This window comes from Equus asinus, chromosome 2, assembly GCF_041296235.1.
Source record: "Equus asinus isolate D_3611 breed Donkey chromosome 2, EquAss-T2T_v2, whole genome shotgun sequence".
NCBI lineage: Eukaryota > Metazoa > Chordata > Mammalia > Perissodactyla > Equidae > Equus > Equus asinus.
Genome location: NC_091791.1, coordinates 144,120,712 through 144,140,906, shown reverse-complemented (window position 1 = coordinate 144,140,906; position 20,195 = coordinate 144,120,712). Strand labels below are relative to the sequence as shown.

General features: G+C 36.9%; 1 protein-coding gene across 2 annotated transcripts in view; it reads right to left on the bottom strand.

Annotated features, from left to right (window-relative positions):
* Window positions 1–20,195, bottom strand: part of WDR72 (WD repeat domain 72) — a 229,522-nt gene that overhangs the window by 148,947 nt on the left and 60,380 nt on the right. For both annotated transcript variants that reach the window (XM_070501346.1, XM_044764862.2), the window contains exons 11-13: window positions 19,873–20,118; window positions 17,203–17,423; window positions 14,348–14,543 (exon numbers count right to left, since the gene is read on the bottom strand). In XM_070501346.1, coding sequence (XP_070357447.1) covers window positions 14,348–14,543; window positions 17,203–17,423; window positions 19,873–20,118 — 663 coding nt within the window. The remainder of the gene's footprint in view (window positions 1–14,347; window positions 14,544–17,202; window positions 17,424–19,872; window positions 20,119–20,195) is intronic.

The following is a 20,195-nucleotide window of genomic DNA, read 5'->3' as shown; positions in this document are numbered from 1 at the left end:
AGGCTAAGGAGAACTAAGGAGGGTGAATTGGATAGCAAGGCTATTGTCACCACGCAAGGAGAGGCTCTGGGTTAAAGACAAGAGGAAAAGATTCCTTCAGGTGAAGAGCATAGGATACCTACACCTGCGACCAATGAGTCAGTGCGTCATGCATGGATTGTTGAGTCATACCTGGACTATGTACCCTAACCCAGAAGAGTAAAATAGCCCCACAACTGGAAACCAACGGTACCACTAGAGAGAAAATACAACAGAGGCCTACTGTCTCTGTGTCACCACTTCACTCACTACTGTCTCTCTCTGTCCACTGACCTAATGGGATATTGTGGGTCCAATCCCTGGCATGATGTTACTAAAAAAAAAAAAAATATTAATGGACAAATATAAATGTCCTGAACATCTGGTGCCAGAGCCTCCTAAGAACCCTAAGGAGGTACACTAGCTCCTTGATAAATGCAAAACCCCATGGACACTGCCTGGGTGTTATTCAATGCTATGCATACTAACACACCAAGGCTCTGGTATTATGTGCCAGAGGCCTTGGGGCTTTTCCCAAAGACCCTGCACATATCACGCTAGCGGAGGCAGATCCCCAATCCTGGAGAGTCCTCTTAGGACACCCTGGAAAGGAAAGTGGCCACCTACGAAGAGGGTTCACAGTGACACCATGCAAAATTTTCTGGTAACAACATGTAAGATTAAAGTAACAGGAGAAAATCAAGAAGTAGAAACTAAGATCAAAAACTATACCTTAATTGAAAGTCAAACTTAAAGATTTCATGCAGCAGGAAGGAGAAAGGGGAACTAATTGGCTATTGTGGGGTTTTTTGTTGTTTACTTGTTTGGAATGGGCTCTGAATTGTTAACTCCTGGCTGCCAAAATGTGTCAATAGGTCAGTATCTAAAAAGGCCCTAAATTCCTTAACTGTCTTAAAGATTCACCCAGGCTATATATTTGTGAGCTCTGAGGTACCACAGATACTAAACTCCCTCAGCTTCCCCTGACTTTTTCTCCAAAAAAGGGAAACTCAACTTTTAACCCTAAAGCTGACAGAGTTATTGAGCCCTGTAGTGAGTAAGAAGAGGGAAATGGAAATCAAAGGCCCCTAGAGCCCCCAATATTTGTACCAGGGCCCTCGCTTTCCTCACTTGGATATTTATTGCCTGGCACCGTGCCCATCTTTGCACAGTGATCACCGCTGAGGCTCACAGTGAATGGAAAACATCAAGATGAAGCCCATTTCCTACTGCGAAAAATTGGCATGGTCCAACGGGTTTATCATTTCCATGACCATAATGACCCAAAGGACACCTCTTCATTTCCAGCCCTGAAGAGGCCCAATTTGGCCCTGAGTGCAGAGAATTACTTTTACAGGGTGCTCTCCCTAATTATAGGGCAGCACTACTACATGTTATTGGGACTGCCAAAATCATCCAAAAGGCACTAAAATTTTGAGGAGAAAACTTACATTCTTTCTCTGTTCCTTGAAGATGTAAATCTTACCATGTCTTTGAAATGTAAACCTCCCAGGAGATAACTAAAACACAGCCCATACTTGCCACAAACTAAAGAAATATTTTTTAAAAAGGTAATAGAGGGTTTTCCTCAAGCCTCCTAGGACTAATAATCATAAGCATTGGCATTAATCAACCATATTTAGCATTCCTTTAAAATATAAGATCTCTGCATCTGTATGTTCACATGTGTCTATATATGTATATCATAGATATGATATTTTTCTATCTCTGGATGATATTGTCAAAATTCATTTGTAAAAGAGCTCTACCTGATTAGGTTAAAAAGTAAGTACTTATGAATTAAGTATTTCTAAATTTCAGAAATATCATAGAAATTAACCCAAATGTTTTTCAAGTTCATGTGCTCTAGGATTAATCTTCAGTAAATAAAACCTAGTTTAAAGTTGTCGGTTTAATTAAAACAGGCATGTCTTTAGAGTTATCAGTATCAAGTATAATACTTTTATTCTACATGGTTTTACTAATCAAATAAATTCATGCTTTCTCTGTTATAAAATTTGTCAGCCAGAAGACAATTTAGGATGATGACTGACTTTATCTAATGAAGTTTTTGTAGATAATCTAAACATAATTGTTAATAACAAATTATTTAAATAGATATAAATGGGATAAAAGTTTCTAGGTGAACTTTCCAGCAAATAGTTTCTAAAATCTTTTGGTGACTAGAAACAGTAAAATTTTGCTACATTAAAATAAATGAGTTAAGTCAAATTCATTGCATATCTAGATCATCTCCAAATAAAATAAAATAAAAACTAAAACATTACTAAAAATAGGTTTATCCACTTTTGGCTTCCTTTACAGAGGAACTAAAGATATTTGGATTGTTTTTTTTTAGGAAGATTAGCCCTGAGCTAACATCTGCTGCCAATCCTCCTCTTTTTGCTGAGGAAAACTGGCCCTGAGCTAACATCTGTGCCCATCTTCCTCTACTTTATATGTGGGACGTATACCACAGCATGGCTTGCCAAGTGGTGCCATGTCTGCACCTGGGATCTGAACCGGTGAACCCCAGGCTGCCAAAGCGGAACGTGTGCACTTAAGCGCTGTGCCACTGGGCTGGCCCCTAAAGATATTTGGATTTATTGGTAAACATGTTTGTGCTACCGTGAAAAATTTACTGTGAGGAAAATATACTTTTAGGAATTATCAAATGTATTCATAAATTTGCCAGTAACAGACCATTAGTAATTATTTAAAGCTACTAAAAATAACAAGGGAAACATCTCTGTATGCAAGGAAAGTAGGTTATGTGTTTTTGGTAAAAGAGGGAATGGAGATGCATTTTGCTGAGGCAAATAAAAGTGATTCTGTCCTAAAATGAGGTTGGGAAATAGGAAAAACATAGGACAAAATCTGAAGGTAAAAGAAAATTATAGAAGGTTTGTGAAAAAAGGAATCTTGGGAAGGAATTTTAGGTGTGGTGAAGCTGGCTAAGATTAAAATGAATTTATTTGAGTTAAAACATAGTTTTAATATCAAAAGTAAGCTGGTACAAAATTAGAATTTGGCTTTCTCTTTGTTAAAAGGACAAACATTCTTGGGCTCTTAGACCACTCTTGATGAGAGATTGTAAAAGGTTTTTCTTTATCTTTTAAAATAATCTGTGTAAAAGGAAAGATTTTATGTTTTATCAAAGTAATTTCCTTCATGTTATCTTTATCATCAGGTCTTTGATTACTTAAATAAACTCAATCTTTTTGATATTAAAAGAACTAGGGTTTGCTTGGAAGTATGTAACCTTCTATATTTGCCTTTGAAATTTTTTTTTCGTCACATTGGTTAAATGGATAATTAAGTATGGTTTCATAATTATCTGTGATCCTATTTAGTCATATCTCCAAACCATTTCTTATATTTTGACAAACTTTCTAAAATTTTAATTCTAAATGAAATCTTTTTGATCTTGAACTAACTTTGGGATTTTTCCAGAGGGACCTTGGAACATCTCAAAATATTTGTTCCCTCTCCTTACATAAAAAAAAAAAAAGAGAGAGAGAGAGAGAGGGGCCAGCCCTGTGGCACAGTGATTAAGTGTGTACATTCTGCTTCAGTGGCCCAGGGTTCGTGGGTTTGGATCCCAGGTGCAGACATGGCACCGCTTGGCAAGCCATGCTGTGATAGGCATCTCATATGTAAAGCAGAGAAAGATGGATGTTAGTTGAGGGCCAGTCTTCCTCAGCAAAAAGAGGAGGATTGGCAGCAGATGTTAGCTCAGGGCTAATCTTCCTCAAAAAAAAAAAACCAACAAAAAAGAGAGAGATATTACACTAATTAGGCTTACTTTGGTATGTTAAATTACATAGGAAACTTTGTCAACTAAGTGATGATAAACCTCTTAGGTTATATTGCATGGGTGAATGTTATTAATATAAGCCTTCTAGAAATTGTATAACTTTCTTAGAAATCAGGTGTCCTAGTATAATGTTCTCACTTTTAATTCTAGTTATTATCTTAAAATGCTGTGTGTATCACAGAAAACCAAATTTCCTTGTCAATTGCATTAAATAAACTCTCATCAGATCTTTAATAATGGGCACTTATAACTTCTTTGTCATTTATAGAGTTATTTTTTTACTCTGATGCTTTTACGAAAGTATTCTTGCCAAAGTACCTCCTCTTGTGGCCAGCTTGGTGGCATAGTGGTTAAGTTCATGCATTCCGCTTTGGTGGCCCAGGCTTCACTGGTTTGTATCCCAGGCACGGACCTATGCACTACTTATCAAGCCATGATGTGCCAGGCATCTCACATATAAGATAGAGGAAGATGGGCACTGATGTTAGCTCAGGGCCAATCTTTCTTAAAAAAAAAAAAGTGCTTCAACTTCAAGGAGAATTCATAGAAAAAACTGCACAGGAAGTACAGCTTTCTGATAACTTGAAGATCATGAAACTGAACTGGATAAGAATTTCCATACAAGGGGAAAAACTGGATTCAAACAGAACAAAAATTAATAACAGGAGACTGAATGAACTGAAGAGAAATGATTATAAGTTTTATGACTTCTTATTTGAAACATTGCTGTTTCTCTAATGTTTTGCTTTTACAGATTTAAGGAAACTTTTTCTCTTAAGCTATCTATCACTTAAAGCAATTTGGTAAAATATACCTTTGTAAACAAAGATGTAGCATTTAATGTTTCTCACTACATGATCTCTCCAGATTCAGAAACTCTTAGCGAGTATTCTTATTTTCATGATAATATAGTTATTTGCATAAGTTCAATAAGAATCTGTTCTCCTTGTAACAGGACACAATTGCAAATATTGGTTATATTAACAAAGCTTTGACTGCAATGTCATGTTTGAGAGAGACATACATAGACTCAGATATGACCAGATAGCTCTAAGGAACTAAGGTTGACTTTATGAGCCAATAAAGTCCCTTGAAAAGTCTGGCCTGGTACGTTGCTTACAGGGTCCCCAGCAGCCTTACCAGAAGAGTAAGAAAGGTCACTTTCTGGCAGGTCCAGGAAGCTCAGGATATTTGGGGGATCTCAAGGAGAAACAAATTCACCCAAATCTATAGGTATGGCAGGTGAAGTCTAATGGCAAGTATTTGGCTTGGCTTCTTAGACTGGAGAGGCTTTTAAAAGTTTAATCTGTGATTCCCTAAGAAAGTTTCCAGCCATGCAGACTTAAAAGAGCTTATATTGTCAATCACTATTCTTGCTGCACCTATGTAAATAATCAGGCCAAGTTTATTAAAACTAGACTCAATTTGCAAACATAGTATACTATAGGTACTATAGTTATCTTTGATAGAAATGGGGATAATTGTAGACAGAAAAATTGTTTCAGTAGAAACTATAATACACACTTGTGGATATTAGATTCTGGTTCTGTTAATTGCTTCTGAGGTTTTATTTTCTGCCTGTAAAATGAATTCTTCTTGTTTCCTCCAACACTGGGCTACAACTCTCCATACTAACATTTCCAGTTTTTCTCCCACCCTTCTGACTTGGAATCATTGAGAAGTAAAACTGCCCTTTTTTCTGAAGACATGCAAACGAAAGTGGAACAACTTTATATAAACTTTAGAGAAGGCACCACAACAGCTCCTGTATTGACAACCTTTATGCCTGTTGCTATGCTGGCCACTCAGAAAGATCACCAAAGACATTCCAACTGCAAGCCAGGAATACCTGTCAGATTGCCACTGCCTACCCTAACTCTATGTGAAGATGCTTTGAGCCTGACATCTAGAAATCTTCTTGACTGGTTGCCTTCAGAACTCAGAATCTTGGATTGTTTTCTGCTCCAGTCATTAACCGTTTTTTTTTTCTCTTGTCTTTGTAGAAATGGCTCTTATTAAATATTTGATGCAAATGCTTGTACCATGTAGGCCTAATTTGGGGAACCCACCTGCATCACCAGCTTCTGAAATGAGGCAGAACCCTCTCGATGAACTGATCTATTCTCAGGGCTACAAGACTGGTTCAATGAGATATGGAACAATCTACCAACTTAGGACAGGTTCAAACCCACTGATACCAGATGGCCCAATATTTCACAATATTATCCAAATATTTGAACAGATTCCTAGGGCCCCTAAGATTACTGACTTAGTTTCATTGTGGGACTCTTCAAATTTCGGACAATGGCTATGGACTGGATTTCAGGCTATTGCCTGTATAATTATTATAGGATTTGCCACTATAATCCTATTTAGACGTGTACTTTCTGGATTATAACGCGCCCTACTCCTGACTTTTAGCATATCAGCTATCCAGGCAGTTAATGTCTTCATCATTGACTTTGAGGCCCAGGTATCACAGGGTGGATTGTGGTGTAGTAAGCCCTGACAGTTGTTTTTTTGCTGTTTTTTGTAATGCAAGTGCCTGACTTAAGCTTTGATTGCCAAGGCATTCACTTTAAAGAGGCACCCATTTCAAAGTTGGCTATCTCAAATAAACACATTGCAAGCCATGACTAGATAAAGAGCCAAGTCACCTCCCCCTACCGAGGCTCATTTATTTTAGAGATCTTGGTTGATTTCAATAACTGACTGTCTGGGCGACTTGTTCTGTTCTCTTCCTGTGCTTTAAATTCCTACTGTTATGTTTTAAATTCACCAGTAAAGAGTGAGCCCACGAAACCCTAGGCCCCACACTCAACCCCAATATAAGCAGGACCCCAGGCCTGTGTTCACACTCTCTCTCTACTTGCAACCTCCCTATGTGGCCCCAGGTATGCTGTGTAATTTCCAGGTCCTGTGAGTAATAAACCCTTATTTTTTCAAAGTTTCCTGATGGTTGTCACTGCAGGGCATCTGGCAATCATAATAAGAACCACAAGGACTGGTCCAACGACAAAAGTGCTTATTGATAGGCTGAGAGTGGCACAAAATAAGCCCATACTCACTAAGTAATGGCTCCCCATTCTCCCCTCCCCTGATCTCCTGGCAACTACTAATCTGGTTTCTATCTCTATGGATTTGCTTATTCTGGATATTTCATATAAAAGAAATCACACAATATGTGATGTTTTGTGTCTAGCTTCTTTCATTTAGCAGAATGTTTTCAAGGTTCATCCAAGTTGTAGCATGTATCACCACCGCATTTCTTTTTAGGGTGGAATAATATTTCATTGTATGTATATACCACAATTTACTCATCCATTCATCCATTGATGGACATTTAGGTTATTTCCATCTTTTGGCTATTATGAATAATGCTCCTATGAACATGCATGCACAAGTTTTTGCATGAACATATATTTTCATTTCTCTTGAGGGTATACCAAAGAGTGGAATTGCAGACTCATATGGTAATTCTATGTGTAACTTTTTGAGGAACTGCCCAACTCTTCTCTACAGCGGCGGTACCATTTTATACTCCCACCAGCAATATACAAGGGTTTCTATTTCTTGCATTTTTGGCCAAAATTGTTATTTCCTTTTTTTTTTATTATAAGTATCCTAGTGAATGTGAAGTGTATCTCACTGGAATTTTGATTTGCATTTCCCTGATGGCTAATGATGTCAATAATCTTTTCATGTGCTTGTTGGCTATTTGCATATCTTCTTTGAAAAAATGTCTATTCAAGTCCTTTGTCCTTTTTAAAATTAGTTTGTTTGTCTGGTTCTATTATAAGAGTTCTTTATATACTCTGGATATTAAACCCTTATCATGTATATGATAATTTTTCCCATTCTGTAGACTGTCTTTTCACATTCTTGATAATGTCCCTTGATGCACAAAAGTTTTTAATTTTTGTGAAGTCCTATTTATCTATTTTTGTTTTCTTGCTCTGGTTTCTTTTTTATTAGAGCAACCATGTGGTGTGTATATATATATATATATATATATGTGTTGTGTGTGTGTGTGTGTGTATAATATAACACATTATGTATAACATATGTTATATAGCAATATATACATTGTGTATATGTGTATGTATATGAATATATATATACAATATAAATACAATATAATACAATAATATAATACACACACATATATAGTAGTTTAAAAAATAAAGCCAATATTCTCACATATAGGAACTTCTTATATCTTTTTGGAAACATTGTGTTAAGTATCATCATCATCACCCTGAGGAAACCAAGGCCCTGATCAATTTAGTGATTTGCCAAAGAATGCACAAACTAACAGTAGCAGAATCTTCTGTCTCTAAACATTAGACAATAACGTTAGCTTGACACATTAACGGGGAATAATGAGTCATATGAAATGATTTATGCTTATGGAAGCTAAATGTTTTTAAAATTTTCAATTAAATTCAACAAATATTTGTTGATTTCTTCCCAAGTGTCAGGTGCTGTTCTAGCTTCTGGGAATAGAACAGTGAACAAAACAGTTCATTCCTAGTGTTTTTAGGCTAGTGAGGAGGACAGATATTAACCCTGAAATTATAAGTATGAAATTGTAAGTACACTGTGCTATGACAGCAAGTAATCAAAATCTCCCCCACACTAACTTGCCCTCACCCCCACCTCCAGTCAAGAGCTCAGAACACTCATGAGTACATTTGGGCACTTTAGCATACTCCACAGACCACTTTCTTATATGTTGTCCTACATTTTTTCAAATTGTTTCAAAGGTACAAATGGTCCCTGATTATACTGAAAGCTCTTTAAGGAGAAAGGACATATGTGATAATTCTCGAATACTTCAGAGTGGTATGCATTTCATCAGAACAAGAAATAATTGTTGAGCTCAACTAGAATGGAGACAGGGAGATAAGGAGGCAGGGACAATGAAACTTTAAGTACAAACTGGTATGGTAATATATGAAGGATTTATAATAAGTTATAGTTCATGTTTATTCATTGCTAACTGCCATTCAGAGATGGTGAGTCTTTGAAGAGTTAAAAGTGGATGGGGTAATATATATTGGACAGGATAGAAGAAAAATTCAACCCTGGCAGTCTGAATCCCAAGGCTCATGGTCATAACTTCTCTGGATACTAATTCCCACTCAATACATTATACTTTGACAATTATGCAAAAACTTAGTAGCTAAGCTGCAGACAAAGTTCATATACACAAGCGTGTACATATGTGCAAGCACGCATGCACACACACATACACACACAATACTACATGAATGAAAATCTCAAATTATAGTGTAGCTGTGATAAGTAGGGCCAAGGAGGAAGAAATAAAGATTCAAAAAATTGGCAATAAACTAAAAATATATGTTGAGCAATAACATCAGTAATTATTATAATAAAGAAGAAAAGGTCTTGGAAAAGGTGATATAGGAAATATCTCACCCTGTGCTTTAATGTATCCCATTTTTCTTTTCTAAAAACAATCATCCCAAGAGGGTTCCATCTGTAATCTACCACAACAAAATAACGTGCCTTTGAGAAAATGACATACTGGAGAGACTATTACCTGCCAGATGCTGCATATCCAAAACCTACCTTTAACACACTTATAATGAAAGTCATACTCTGATAGTGCTGGCAAGGCAGTTGACACTATGTGACTTTACCCCTATGTCTACAGAGGGTGACCTTGATGAGAAAACCAAGCAAAACTGTCCCTGAGAATAGTATAGTTGGTACCTAGTGGAATTTTAAAATTTCATTTTATACACTATATACTATAAAAGAAGGCAACCAAGTAAATAAAACTTGTGTCCTGGAACAGTACTTCTCCATGCAGTGACCTTGTGTGATATTTTGGTACGGCAAAGTAAGAAGTTACTCACACAATTCTATTCTATTGGGGAAAACAGGACTGCATATTTCTGGGAAACAGTGTCCTGCGTGTATCTATACATCTGTCACCCTAAACAATTAAAACAAACTCAGACCTATAATAGAAGATTAAATATTGGATATTTTATAAAAATATGGCCTATTAGTTACTACTTCACAAACCTCATCTTATCTTTCCTAATAGTTTTATTTTTTTAATTTTCTTTTTAAGACTATGTACTTTGAAATCACAGAAGAACAAATGCTTCATTTATTTAGCGTCATAGTAGACTGAATAATTTTCTAACTATCTGCTACTAATTTCACTAAGGAAAAGATATCAAGAGAGAGACAATTTAACACCTGTGGTGAAAATAACTCCGAAACGTATTATCTTCTTCCTTACTTCCTTAATTTCGTATGCATAGGCTTTGTTCCAATGGTCTGTTTATAAGACGGTTGTTTTAAAACTCAGAATGTGTTTTCCCACAGAAACCATGTCATAACCAGAGGCTGGGTCCTCTGGCCATGCTACAAGAATAAAGCTTCCTGCTCAAGGTTGCACAGCTCACATTACCTGAGCAGAAACAGGAAGAAATGAACAAAAATAGACTCACATGAGTTCTACCCACTCATTGGCCAAAGACTTCGGTTCCCTTTGAATTCTAGGCCCCAAGGACTTCTGAGATATCCTTAGATCTGGAATCCACTGTGGCTATCATATCTTTAAATATCCCTTCTGAAGCCAGGATTACCTGGGAAGGAGAAAGCCCAGCTCTCCAGCAGGAATCATGGGGCGTAGACTGGCAGCTGCCCAACACCCATGCAGACATATTTAAGAGCTTCCTGAACAGGGGAAACAATTTCAGCGTTTCTTTGGTAACCATCTTCCCATGAGCACAGGAAAAACTGCCCTGAGCAGTGACACATAGTTTTGCCTCTCCTCCCTTTCCCGTCAGCTGTCACTTCTGCTGTCAGAGTGCCCGCCACTCATCCTTTCCCCACTTGTAATCTGCTGTTTCTAATCTGTCATCTGAGCAATCAGATGACCAGAGCTGGGAGAACTGTGTGCAAACTGAGAGCCAAGCTCTGACAGATAGCCAGAGACCCTCTTCTTCAGAAGAGCATTAGCAGGTTTCCTGGCAGCCATTTTTTGGTCTTCTCAGAGCTTTTCTTATTTAATTCCCTGCTTGACAGTCTCAAAAAGCTGACCCCTATCTGCAAGAGGTGCTCCTCTCGTTCGGTACAGTGGAGATCACACCAGAACAAAAGAAAGAGATACACATTCTAGTGCAGGTGCCCAACACCCCGCCTGGAGAGCTTCAGAGTCAAAAGATCTGTGTTCCATTTCCTCACTAGCAAAATGTGTATAACCATACAGAGTCAGTGAGGTATAATGGATTAAAAATTATAAACTGTTTTGGAATGAGTTATTATGAAAATAGTGATCTTTTTAAAGAACTATCATCATTCTTAGGGGTCTATAAACTATGGCTGCAGGGCAAATCCAGCCTGCTGCCTGTTTTTGTACATAAAGTTTTATTGGAACACAGCCTCAGCCACTCCTTTATGTATCAGCTATGGCTTCTCCTTTGCTACAAGGGCAGAGTTCAGAAGTTGCAACAGAGATCATACGGCCCACGAAACTGAAAATATTTACTATCCAGCCCTTTCCAAAGAAAGTTTTTCTGACCTAGTTTATCAAGAAATGTTTTATTTTCAAGAAAGTAAGGTTTCAGTTTCCCACAAAAAAAAATCCAGTTGCTTAATATGGCATATTTCATAACACAAGCCATAAGCTTAACAGAAGACCTTCAATAATAATAATTACAGTTATATTAATAACACACAAGAAATTCATTACACAAGCTTTCTGCTATGTAAATCCATTACTGTGAACAGAAAAGTCCTCAGAATTATTTTAAATTCAATTCTTAAAAGAATAATGAGCTCATAGCTGAGATTTATTTCTGGTGTGTATTTTAGAGGAAAAAATCAGTATTACATTATCCCTATTGTGTCTCACAGCAAAGAGGGTGACAAAGCTGCCCAGAGTTGTTAGTGCCAAACACACTGTGGGAGCTCAAATATTAATCAAAATGACATCTCCAATTTTTTCCCTTCCTAATCAGGCCTAAACATCATGGGACATCTGGCAAATCAATAAGCAAACCAAGATGCCCTCATCACTCCTAACCTAGCAGTGCTGCAGTTTTAGTCAGAAGACGAGGGCCCTCACTGTTAATGAATACTTCCTTACTCTGGTGTCTGCCTCTCCCACGAGATGAGCATGCCCACCTCTGATGCCAAACTCCACTCAGGTACGCGTCTGACTATGCCATCGTCACAGGAAGAAACACCTCTTATGCTTTTAAGATAAAATAAGCAAGGGGGTACATGGCTATAGAATATGTTTGTGCATTCTACCAAAGAGAATCAATAAATGAATGAATAAATCCCATGAATAAAGCAAGAATAGGCTGTTAAAAAGTGTCTGTGAAAAACTGAAAAAGTCTCATCTCCCATCCTCTAACCTAGGGGAACGTGGCACAGGGACTGACCTTTACCGCACCCCACCAATCTTCCAGGAAGGTAGGCTTTTGGCACAGTTGAGAATTAATTACTTTTGGCCTCGAGCCTCTTCCTCTGTCATTTCTTTCTACACCCCCTTCCCCCAAACCCTTATGCCACTGGCACCTCCTATTCTCTCTCTATGAGCTCCGAAGTTGCTCTAGTGCTGAAAGAGCTGATAAATGCCTTCGCGTCAATTTATTCCTCCTTCATATATTTAAAGGAAGCAGAGTGCTGGAGAAATGAAGCAAAGAATAGGTATGTTCACATATGGAGCTAAGTCTGAACCTTTTAACAAAGCTCAAAGGCAACGATCCAGGAAAAATTGGCTGGAGTAGAAAATACACAGACTTAACACCTGAGAAGTGATTATGTATTTTTGGAGTATAAAAAGAAACAATAAAATTAAAATACAATGTGAATAAATATGGGCTCAAGAAGTGCTAGTGGTTTGGCTTCCCTCCTTTACTGCCCACCCCATCAAAAGATACATAAATAAAAAGCTGCAGAGCCTGAAAGGTATCCTGATGGGGCAATGGAACCATAAATACTTGTGAGTGCTCAGATATTTCTTTATTCTCATTAGGTTCTATTTTCTAGGAAAAATATTTTGGATTAGCAAGTGTTAACAATTGAAAACAATGCAATTGTACATATTTATAAGTGTATGTATTTTATAGACTCAGATTTCACAAGCAGAAGGTAAGATTTTGCTGCATTATTTGATAATAGTAATAGGGAATATTATTAAGGGCTGAGCACCTACAGGCCTGGTTATGAGCATTGTTAAGTATTAGTTCACTTAATCCTAACAGGAAGGCGCTATTATTACTCCCATTTCACAGATGAGGAAATTGACATGGAGAGAAGCCAAGTTATTTGCCCAAGGTCAAAGAGCTCTTCATTAGCAGGTCCTGGAAGCAAGTCCAGACTTGAGAGTCTATTTTATCTATCATATTCAACAGTCACTCAGGTTGATAGATTACCTAAGAATTCTAAAACTCTCCCAATTTTGTGTGTATCGTGCAGAGAACAATGGGGGGGCCTCATTTGGTTCACCAATTACTAGCTGTGCAATCTCGCACATTTGCTATAACAACTTCAAATTCTTCATCAATAAAATGGGGAATAATACCTTTTACACCTACCCTAGAAATTGTAATAATCTAATGGGAAAATGAGCACGAAAACCCGTCAAAGCTTTAAAGCAAGGTACAAATGCAAGGCAGCATTACATTGCACCCTCTATACACCAGTACATTAGCCATCATCATTAACACACAAAAGTCAAATGTAAAGAATATAGCAATTATTTTGGTGACGTATGGCTCTAAACTATAATATTATAAACTATCCAGTCTGTTAATAACACCCAACATAAACCCACCACTGATTAATCAATAAAAATCATGCAATGGCTTCAGTGAAATGTACTCTCGAGCGCACTCCGCTGACTCGCATGCATTAATTACCTTGCCTTATTTGATATGTTCCAGTATTTGCCTGAAATGCTTAACTCTCAATCTTAGGTTATACAGCAAAACTTTTTAAAAACTTTAAAGTTCAAAGTATACATTCTCTATGCTATGATATCAAAAGTTCAATTGAACCACTCAGTTTTCAGTTTCCCTGACTCAACTTTTTGGAGTTTTGTAATTAATTATATTCCATTATTACTGATCATCAATTAGCTCAAAATGTTGCTGAGATGGTGAGTATGCTGAAGGAGGCAGAATTTAACGATAATTTGAGACTAGCAGGACACTAAATTTCTCCCTTGTTAATAATTAAAGTAGATAACTTATATTTTTATTTATAGCTTCCAGAAATATCCGGCTCATTCCTGCGCATTGCCCTGTCAGCTAATCATCAGTTGGTCAGGATCTGACTTAGGCCCTTGTGTTTTATTTTCCACACATGCCTTCAACTAAAGCCATTACATGGAGCCCAACCAAAGGTTAAAGAAAGTGAGGTCGTCACTGCTACTTCTGTAGAATTCTCTACCCAGTCAAATGCTTTGATGTCATAAATATGTAAAGGATGAAAAGGGGCAAAATTTCAATTTACCTGTTTCAATTTCCCAGATGTAAACAGAGTCATCTGCACATCCAACAATTAAAAAATTCTCAACTGGGTGCCATTTTATCATCCTCACAGGGAAAAGGTGTTTCCGGGCATGCAGGAGGCAGCTCTTCCCCTCAAGATGAAGGAGAACCACGGAATGGTCACTGCACACACAGCAAATTACCTGATCACTTCTTAGCTGTGAGAAAAAAAAAAAAAAAACATTCTTGTGTAAGTAAATGATCAAACGCTTTCTTTAAAATTAAATCAGATGTTTTCTCCTAGCAAAATAAAATTTTTATTAAAACCGCATTTACAAAGTGACATTTCTGCTTTCTACAGCACCTCTCCACATAACACTCTACTGAGTAGATTTTAAACTCAACACCTATCAGGAAGGTCAAGAGATGCAAGTAAAAAGGAGAATTCCAGGCCAGATCTACTTATAAGATAAATGAAGGACTTGACCATCACTCAGCAAATTCAGGCAATGAGGCACACATCGGAAATAATGCAGAATAAAATAAACCCCAGAACTAATTTGTTGCCACAAAAAGAAGCTATTTGTAGACACAAGCTTAGGTCCAAGAGTATCATGAGCTGATATTTTTCATTTAGAGCCTCAAAATGTGATTTGGTGCTGTTCCCAGAACTATACAGATTCTAATCCAAACAGGAAACTCTGTGTAGACACAATCTAAAAGAAGTAAGCATTAGATCGTTCCAACTGAATGTACAACTTCAAAGACACAATGACCAAAAATAGGCTCATAGAACAAAGATTCTTAAGATACTTTTTTTAAAGGGTCAGCATGTGGTTACCTTGAACACAGTTTAGGACAAAAACTATCCGTGCTGGGTGCTGCTGAGGTTAATCTGGGAGGAATTTACAGGGCACCTCTGTGCCTTACCACAAGGGCCATCCATTAGCCTGCCCATGAAGGGGGGCAGGTGGGGTGGGGTGGCTGGAGGAGGGGGGAAACAGGGAGTGGCTCTTCTACCTTGCCTGTGTTTATTTTCTGACCACCATGCTGAGTGGATTCTCCAACTTTCACTAAGGCACCTAGCCAGAGTTTCAGCTGCTAGTTGGGATCTCTTGAGAAGCTCCCAGTGCCCATCATTGACCTCTTTCTGTGGGACATTGGGAAGCATATTATTTTTCTTAATTCTTTTTAGAGACTACAGAAATCTTGAGGAAAAAAATTGCAAAATGGCAGGTATGCTAGACCGGGAGAGAATGAGGCAGATGACATTGCCTCTCCACTACCTGGAGAACCTGCCCAACTCACAGCTTCTAGAATGGGCAGCCCAATGTACTTGAGGAAACTTACACACACACACAACACGTGAACACAGTCCCTATGGCCAGGAGTAGACATACACTGGAGACCCACACTAGGCCAATCAAATTCTCTTTCCTAGGCATTTGAAATTGTAAAGTTAGAGGAGGCACAGGAAGAAGCAAGATAAGGGAGCATTCACAGAAAGGCAGACTCTTTCAGGATAAAGTTCTCAAAGGATAACCTTGGTTTCTGAATTTAAGTTCAAGTTCCACTGGGTGCTTGCTGTAGCATTTTGTCTCGGATGTCTAAAGGATCGTCTCTCCTCTTATACCCTTCAATAAACTCCCTTTTAATTTGACTTGGTTTGAATGGGTCCTGATCCTTAGAGTTAAATCATCTGTGACTGAGGCAAAAGTAAAAGGGATCAGGAGTGGAATGGACTTGAACTACATTCCTGAAGCAGAGAGAAAAAACTAGTTTAAAAAAAAACAGGGAGAGGTACCTTAGGAATAAAAGACATATCAAGGTATCCTGAATCAAGATGTGGAAGTGTTTTTTTTTTAAAGTCACTTAACTTTGTTTCACTGTTATGTTTAATCGTTTGTGTTGCTGAAATATTGCTTTCATTATGTCTTACTACAAAAATACAGTGTAAATTTTCTGAGTTTACTTTGGAGCTGATTTTTTATAATATTACTATGGAGAAATAATTTTTATAAGCCAATCAACTAATTTACAAACTCAGGAACTCAAAAGTTTGTTGTTTATATTTTAACAAAGACATCAACTTTATGGAAGCTGAATTTAAGTTGACATTGCAAAAGAAAATTATACCAAAGTGTTTCCTTTTGCCTGGAACAAGCCAGATGCTCACAAATTTGCTAAAGCTCATTATTTGTTAAATAAATGAAAGAGCAAGCAAAATCTATCTAAGAAAAGAAAATGTAACTATCAATATTATTATAAAAGTAAATTGTTGAAGGCAAAAGTTAATTTCTATTTGAATAGTTTTTACATTGCGTTTATTACTTTTTTTTTATTTCTGAGGAAGATTTGCCCTGAGCTAACACATGTTGCCAATCTTCCTCTTTTTGTATGTGGGCCGCCACCACAGCATGGCCACTCACTGACAACTGGTGTAGGTCTGTACCCAGGAACCAAACCCAGGCCACCAAAGCAGAGTGCGCCAAACTTAACCACTAGGCCACCAGCGCCAGCCTTGAGTGTTTACAACTTTTATTGAAAAAGAAAAGACAATTTCATTAAAAATTAAGACACATAACCAAGGAAAAAAAATTTAAGTACTTAAGGAGAATTAACTGGCTCTTGTAAAGCCAAGTATTAACAAAATTTCTGCTTTAGAACCACCTTATTTGTATAAGCTATAATAATAATAAAATGCATATAAAAAGATTAGAAAGGAGTATATAAAAATCACCCAGTTGTATTATGGGCACATACAACTTTTCTTTCTGTGGGAATATGGGCTATTTTTCCTTTTGTTTTTTAAACATTCTGTAATGTTATATAACTTTTAAACTTACATGTTATATTTTACTCTTTGTCTTAACTTACTCTGAAGTTCTCTGGTGACATCAAAAGACTTGTTACTGGACCAGCTTCCAAAACGAATTTATGCAAAATTTCTTCAGTAAAGATATTCCACAAAATGACACACGAATCCCGGTCCCCAGACACTAGCCAACTTTGGTCTAATTTTGAAGAGAGACCATGTGGGTAAAGTAATGAAGTAACACTTTGGTGATGACCTTTGAGAACTTTGTGAGGAAGGGAATCTGGAAAACAACCAAAGACCAAATAATAAAAAAGTTATTTTTGCTCAAGAAATAGTCCCGAGATTTTCTTTTATAAATTTTTCACGTAAGGAAACCACATATAAGTAAAGGTAGGCAGTTGACTAAGAAAATTAGTGAGCAACCCCTGGACCATCTCAAAAGACAAGAACCTCATGATAAGCCGTTGATGAAGAACTGAAGTTGGTTGTTCAAAATCCACTAATTCTTTACGGAGTTAGCAAGTCACCAATTCCAGTGCCATGAAATAGCAAACGCTGTTCCCAAAGAATGAACAATTCATACATTTGGCCTCTACAAAAATAAGCTCAGAACATTAGTGCTGTCCTTTAAATTAGCATGACCAAGTCTACCACAAAAGAAAAGCAAAGTTTCACAGAACACTTTTGCTCTAAACGATGTTGGAGATTACCTAGTTCCACCTCATTGTTTTACAAAATATTTGTTTTACAGATAAAGTATCCGAGGCTCAGAGAGTTAAGTGGTTTGATTCCAAGTGTGAAAAAGCACAGCAAAATGTTTAAGAGCATAGCTTTGCTGTTAAACAAATCTGGCTCTGTTTTTCTGGGTCTGTCACTTACTAGATGTGTCACCAAGGACAAGATGCATCTTCCCTCTAAGCCACAGCTACTGCATCTGAAAAATTGGGGTAATAATACCACTTATTTCACACAAGACTGTTGTGTGGAATAAATAAGATAATTTCCATAAACTCTTAGCACTGGCATTTGGTAGGAACCTGGGTATTTCATACCATAGCTGTACTAGAATACAGAGCAACTGACACCCAGTTTCCACACTGCTTCTTTCTTCATCATTAGCTAACCCTAAAAAATTGGAGAGGAACGCAGATCACAAACTCTTTATTCAAATTGAAAATCATTATTACTTCTATTAAAGAATCACTGGTTACTTCTATTGCATCCAGTACATCCTCATTTTACACCTTCTAACAAATAAAAATGAATATTAATTCAAATGCTACAAGTCAAATGTAGGTTTCTGCTTGTTTTCTGATAAACCAGCCTAGATAAAAAATGCTAAGGTCTTAAGCTTTTTCACTAACTTTTGACAACAGCCGTTGAACTGTATAGTAGTACATTATCTCTCCTTGGTTCATTGTTATTCACTCTTCTATTTCAGTCAATCACAAATGAGTAACATTTAGTAAGTACCCAAAGTATGCTGAGCACAATAGTAGGCAATTTAACAAGGTTTTTTTATTTTTATTTTTTATTTTTTTATTTTTTTTTTGAGGAAGATTAGCCCTGAGCTAACATCCATACCCATCTTCCTCTACTTTATACATGGGATGCCTACCACAGCATGGCTTTTGCCAAGTGATGCCATGTCCACATCCGGGATTGGAACCAGCAAACCCCGGGCCGCCAAGAATTGGAACGTGTGAACTTAACCACTGTGCCACTGGGCCGGCCCCCAAGATTTTTTTAAAAAATTGAGATTTGGTCTTTACTCTTAAAGGCCTTGCATTCTAGTGGGATCCTTATAGTAAAATGGGTATACAAATTTATCTATACATCCCCAAATCTCAATCACCTCCTACATTTCCTTCCTTTACCAAGACAACTTAAGGCATAACAGTCTTTATTTAATAGGTATTCGCTGTTGTAAAGCACAAAGACATATAAGAACATATTCATATTTCATTAACAAAGAAATAAAAACTAAAACAGGAAGATACCATTTTCTCCTGATTGGCAATTAAAAAGTTTAATAGCACACAAAGTTGGCTAAGGTTTAGGGAAAAAGGCATTCTCATAGGATCTTAGTGGACACATATGCACATTGATATATGTTTACATTTTTAGATATATTTTCAAAATTAAAAATATATACAAATGTTGATCCAGTAATTCCACTCCTGAGAATTAATTCTACAGATATACCCACATATATATGCAAAGATAGTTAATTTTGCATTGTCTTTAGTAGCCAAGACTAAAACCAGTATCAATAGATTTTTAAAATTAAAATTTGATTATTATTAATCATTTAAAATAAGCTCATAAAGAATGTGCTTCAAAATATTTTATTAAGATTTGTCTAAAGACATTTCAGTAAAGTGTGTAGTAAAATGCTTCTATGACAATTAGAAGAATGCATACTGCTATGTTGGTATGTGCTTGTATATGCATAAATTTTGAGAAGGGTATAAAGAAACTTACTAGCAGTTGCCTTCGGTGAAGGGAACGGGAAGATCAAGGAAGGAGAGAAACATAGTTCTCGTTGTATAACCTTACATTTGACTTTTAAAAAAATCTAGATGTACGTTTTATTTAACATTAAAATACGTACACGTTTATCAGCAAATGCCAGCAAATTTTTTAAGCTTTGGCAATCTTCTTAGTATAGCTCATTAAAGTTGAAGCTTAGGAAATTAATTAAATAGGGTCAAATAAAATTCAATGACCTTTTAATAAAGAATCGCCTTCTAGAAGTCCTGCTTTGGCAGCATTCAAAGCCTGTGTAATGAAAATTGTCCCATCTTCACAGCCACATATTAGTTTATCAAGACTTGGAACATACTCTGATGAAGTGACTACTGCAGTTCCAGTCCCATCTTTAAATCCAGAGAAGTGATCAGTAATACTTTGTGACATGGTATCGTGCTTATCAAAATTATCTTGAAGGGTCCAGGTGCTAGTTATTGGTATCTCTAAAAGGAAAACAAAAAAGAAAAATTTGGTTTATAAATTCATCATGGATATGGAAAATATTATCAAGGCACCATCC